Source organism: Elephantulus edwardii, unplaced genomic scaffold (assembly GCF_000299155.1).
Source record: "Elephantulus edwardii isolate Elephantulus edwardi_28Jun2011 unplaced genomic scaffold, EleEdw1.0 scaffold00296, whole genome shotgun sequence".
NCBI lineage: Eukaryota > Metazoa > Chordata > Mammalia > Macroscelidea > Macroscelididae > Elephantulus > Elephantulus edwardii.
This window is the reverse complement of record NW_006400046.1, coordinates 1,293,911-1,297,967: the sequence shown is the minus strand read 5'-3', so window position 1 is coordinate 1,297,967 and position 4,057 is coordinate 1,293,911. Positions and strand designations below refer to the sequence as shown.

Sequence of the window (4,057 nt, the reverse complement as noted above, 5' to 3'; positions counted from 1 at the left end):
AAAAAAAAAAAAAAAGAATGGGCATTCCGCTTAAATGTGATTTAGCGCCTCTGGAAACCTCTCCAGATTCGGCTGTGAGTCGGGGTCCCAAAGCTAAGATACTCACCAACTGCTGGCGAGTAAACGGGACAGGCCCGGTCACGTGGATGGAGGGGGAGGCCGGGCCTTTCCGGAGAGCCCGCCTCCGGCCCCGCCCCCTCCGCACCCCTGCCCTTCCCCACGTGCGCGCGTGGCCATCCGTTAGCCCGGTTGCGGGGCGCCTGCATCATGACCCTGGAGGCGATCCGCTACTCGCGGGGCTCCCTGCAGATCCTCGACCAGCTCTCGCTGCCCCAGCAGAGCCGCTACGAGGCGGTGAGCTCAGTGCGCCAGGCCTGGGAGGCCATCCACGCCATGAAGGTGGGACCTCGCTGCGGGGCTTGGGGAGGGGGACGCGCGTCCCTCACCTCTCTGACGTCCCCTCCACCCCCGATCCCGGCCCCGCCAGGTTCGCGGCGCCCCGGCCATCGCCCTCGTCGGCTGCCTCAGCCTCGCCGTGGAACTGCAGGCGGGCGCCGGGGGCCCCGGGCCCACCGAGCTCGCGACCTTTGTGCGCGAATCGCTGAACTTCCTCGTTACCGCCCGACCCACCGCTGTCAACATGGCCCGAGCCGCCCGCGACCTGGCCGACGCTGCTGCGCGGGAGGCTGAACGAGAGGACGCCACGGGGCCCGCAGTCCGGGAGAGGTAGGGACCCATGTGCCAGGCAGTGCGCTAAGCGGGAGTACTGACTTTTACGCATCGAGGTGCGGAAACAGGTGGAGAAACTGAGGCCTTCGCGCACTGCAGACAAGTTTCTTGTCCTGAGTCACACAGTCAGGGCTGAGCTTCGATCCCCCGCTGGGTGTCTGGCTGAAAGATCCCGACACTCACCCCCTGTGACTTATAAAGGGACTTGTCTGGTTTCCTCTGCTCTCCTGGGTTTTGCTTTGGGGCAGTTTGTTTCCAGGCCTGGACTCCTCCCTCCCACTCTTTTCCGGCCTAAAGCGGAACTTTGCCTCTCCGGCTTTTTGACCGTGTCTGGCTGCCCCTTCTTCAGGGCCTTTGCACCTGTGGGCCAGGTATTTCTCCCTCTCTATCTTTATTCCCCTTATCTATAAACTTATATAAAGGCTTCATGCTGGGAAAGATAGAGAATTAGATAAGGCAAGGTTCCTAGGGCATCTGACAATATTTTTTCTGCTTGGAAAGGCCTCCCAGATTCTCTTGAAGCAGTTCAGCCCCTCCAGGCCCCTGACTGCTTCTCCTGCTTTGTCTGCTCATCCACTTTCTCCACCCCTCTTGTTTGTTTACCGCTGTGTCCTACCCCTGCTCACTTCCTCCCAGGAAGTCCTGGGAGGCTTAGAAGAGTTAATAGAGTGATAATTTAGTGTCTGTGGCCAAAGATCCAGGCCTACAAGTGGAAAGACACTTGAGGACAGCAAGGAGCCTGCTAAGAGTGCCTTCTTGCCAGGGTGATCCGCTATGCTGAGGACATGCTGGAGAAGGACCTCAAGGACAATCAGAGCATTGGAGACCTGGGAGCCCACCATCTTCTGGAGCGAGCAGCGCCTGGAGGGGGCAAGGTGACCGTGCTGACCCACTGTAACACCGGTGCTCTGGCCACCGCTGGCTACGGCACAGCCCTGGGTGAGTGAGGCCCCCCCAAGGAGCAGCTGGTGGGTTGAAACTGTCCAGCGCTTAACCCACTACGCCACCAGAGCTCCTTAACTAAAAGTATGGTGGCCTTGAGGTAAGGAGTTGAGCTGTCAACCCCAAAGGCAAGCAGTTCGAATCCACCAGCTGGGCCGTTTTCTCCCCTGCCAATCACAGCCTCTGAAAACTGGCTGGAGGGTCAGGTATGAGTTTTGATGCCACACAACCACAGGAACATAGGAGTTAGGGTTTACAGTGCATATTTTGGGGGAATGCATTAAATCTGTAACAAGAGTGGTTTCCCCAGAGAAAGGTTGAAGGTTGCTTTGGCCAGGAAAAGGCTGGGCGGTTTCCTCCTGTGCGATTAACTGCTTCGGAAAACCAGCTGGAATGTCAGCCATGGGTCGGTTCTGACTCGCTGGCACACAACAACATGACCAGGAGGGGAGGGCGTATTACTGGGGGTACAGGCAGCAGATTCTGCTTGACCAAGAATTCCCCAGATTTCACTACCATTCCAGTCCCCCTTCTCTGGAGACTGAGGCTTTGGGGGCAACATTCTTGCTTTTCATTAATATTTGTTAAGCACTTGCTGTGTGCCAGTGCCAGGCACTGCTCCAGGCTCTGGAGGCACCACCGGGAACAAAGGAGGCAAAATCTCTGTCCTCCTGGAGCTCCCAGGGAAAGAGGAGACAAAAGAAGCAGGGTGAATAAATGTGTAGGATGAGTGACAAGTGCAGGTAATACATGCGAAGGAGGAGGGGATGGGAGGTGTTTGGGGTCGCTCATTGTAATCAAGGGACCAGGAAGGTCATCATTCCAGGAAACATGAAGATGTGGAGGGAGCCTTGTGGGTGCTGGGAAGTGTTCTGAGCAAACAGAACAGCAAGTGTCAAGGCCAAGCCGGAACTCTGAGGCCTCTGTGCCTCTGCCCCGCGCTAGTGCCATTCGTGCCTGTCTGCTAATCTCAGCCTCTCCCGGGTCGGGATGCAGGGGTGATCCGTTCGCTGCACCGCCTGGGCCGCCTGGAGCACGCCTTCTGCACGGAGACCCGGCCCTACAACCAGGGAGCCAGGCTGACAGCCTTCGAGCTGGTGTACGAGCAGATCCCTGCCACCCTCATCACAGACAGCATGGCGGCTGCGGCCATGGTGCACAGGGGCGTGTCAGGTCAGCAGGCGGCACCTGGGAGGCCCGGGCCCAGGGCATCCCGCACCAGGACGTGACCCCTGATAATCTCCTCACCCCTCAGCCGTCGTCGTGGGAGCGGATCGTGTGGTTGCCAATGGTGACACAGCCAACAAGGTGGGCACCTACCAGCTGGCCATCGCTGCCAAACACCATGGCATCCCCTTCTACGTGGCTGCCCCCAGTTCCTCGTGTGACCTCCACCTGGAGACGGGCCAGGAGATTGTCATCGAGGAGCGGCCAGGCCAGGAGCTGACCGACATCAATGGGGTCAGGATCGCAGCACCCGGTAAGCTTCCGTTCAGAGGGTCGGTACAGGGCTGGGGGCTTTGGAGGTACAGTCACCCTTCTGGAGTATAGGCAACTCCTTCCAGCAGTTACTCTGCCAGGAGCATCTCGGAAGCCAAGATTCCAGGGTAGGATTTATGAGTAATGAGTTATGAGACCATAAGTAGAAAAGGTGTTCCTACCCTATCCTGACCTCTTGGGTTTTTTCTCCTGGGGAAGAAGTAAGAAGCAAGGTAGATGTATAAGATTTCCACGTCTTCCTCCTGGTCAGTCATAATCCAGGAAAAGCAAGAAGTCTTGATTTGTGTGTGAGTGGGTACAAAAACCTATGCCATCATGCATTGTTTTTTCCTAGGGGTTTGTTTGGGGGTTTTTAGTGTTTTTTTGTTTGTTTCCATCACGCGTTTTTTTTATATGTGTGTGTACCATCAAATCGGATCTGACTAGAACAGGAGGAGATTGTCCCTCCTTTTTCTGCAGAGCATCTGGTGGATTTGAACCACACACCTCTGGGATTGCAGTGCAGCTCCTTGCCACTAGGCCACCAGAGCTCGCCTCATCATGTATTTTTAAAATGAAGCTCCTAGATTTTCAGAGGTTCCCCTACAGGGGCCAGCAGCTTGAGAACTTTTACAGAGCTACATGACTATGACATAGAACAACGGGCCAAGGACAGCAGACAGCCTGCCCCCTCACTTTTCCTTCTCTGCCTGCAGGGATTGGGGTTTGGAATCCTGCCTTCGATGTCACCCCGCACCACCTCATCACTGGAGGCATCATCACAGAACTGGGCGTCTTTGCCCCTGAAGAGCTCCGAGCAGCCCTAAGCTCCTCTGTCTCCTGACAAGGGACCTGGAAAGACCCACTGTGGCTCCCCTTCTCATTCGCAAACGCCCTTGGTTTATAA

The 4,057-nt window shown here is 56.5% G+C and overlaps 1 protein-coding gene across 1 annotated transcript; it reads left to right on the top strand.

Moving 5' to 3' along the window:
• Positions 1 to 261: 261 nt before the first annotated feature.
• Positions 262 to 4,057, top strand: MRI1 (methylthioribose-1-phosphate isomerase 1). Its single transcript, XM_006900823.1, is given in 6 exon segments — positions 262 to 399; positions 488 to 726; positions 1,493 to 1,668; positions 2,668 to 2,844; positions 2,927 to 3,151; positions 3,867 to 4,057. Coding segments are annotated over 6 exon segments (1,140 nt in total). The 5' UTR covers positions 262 to 267.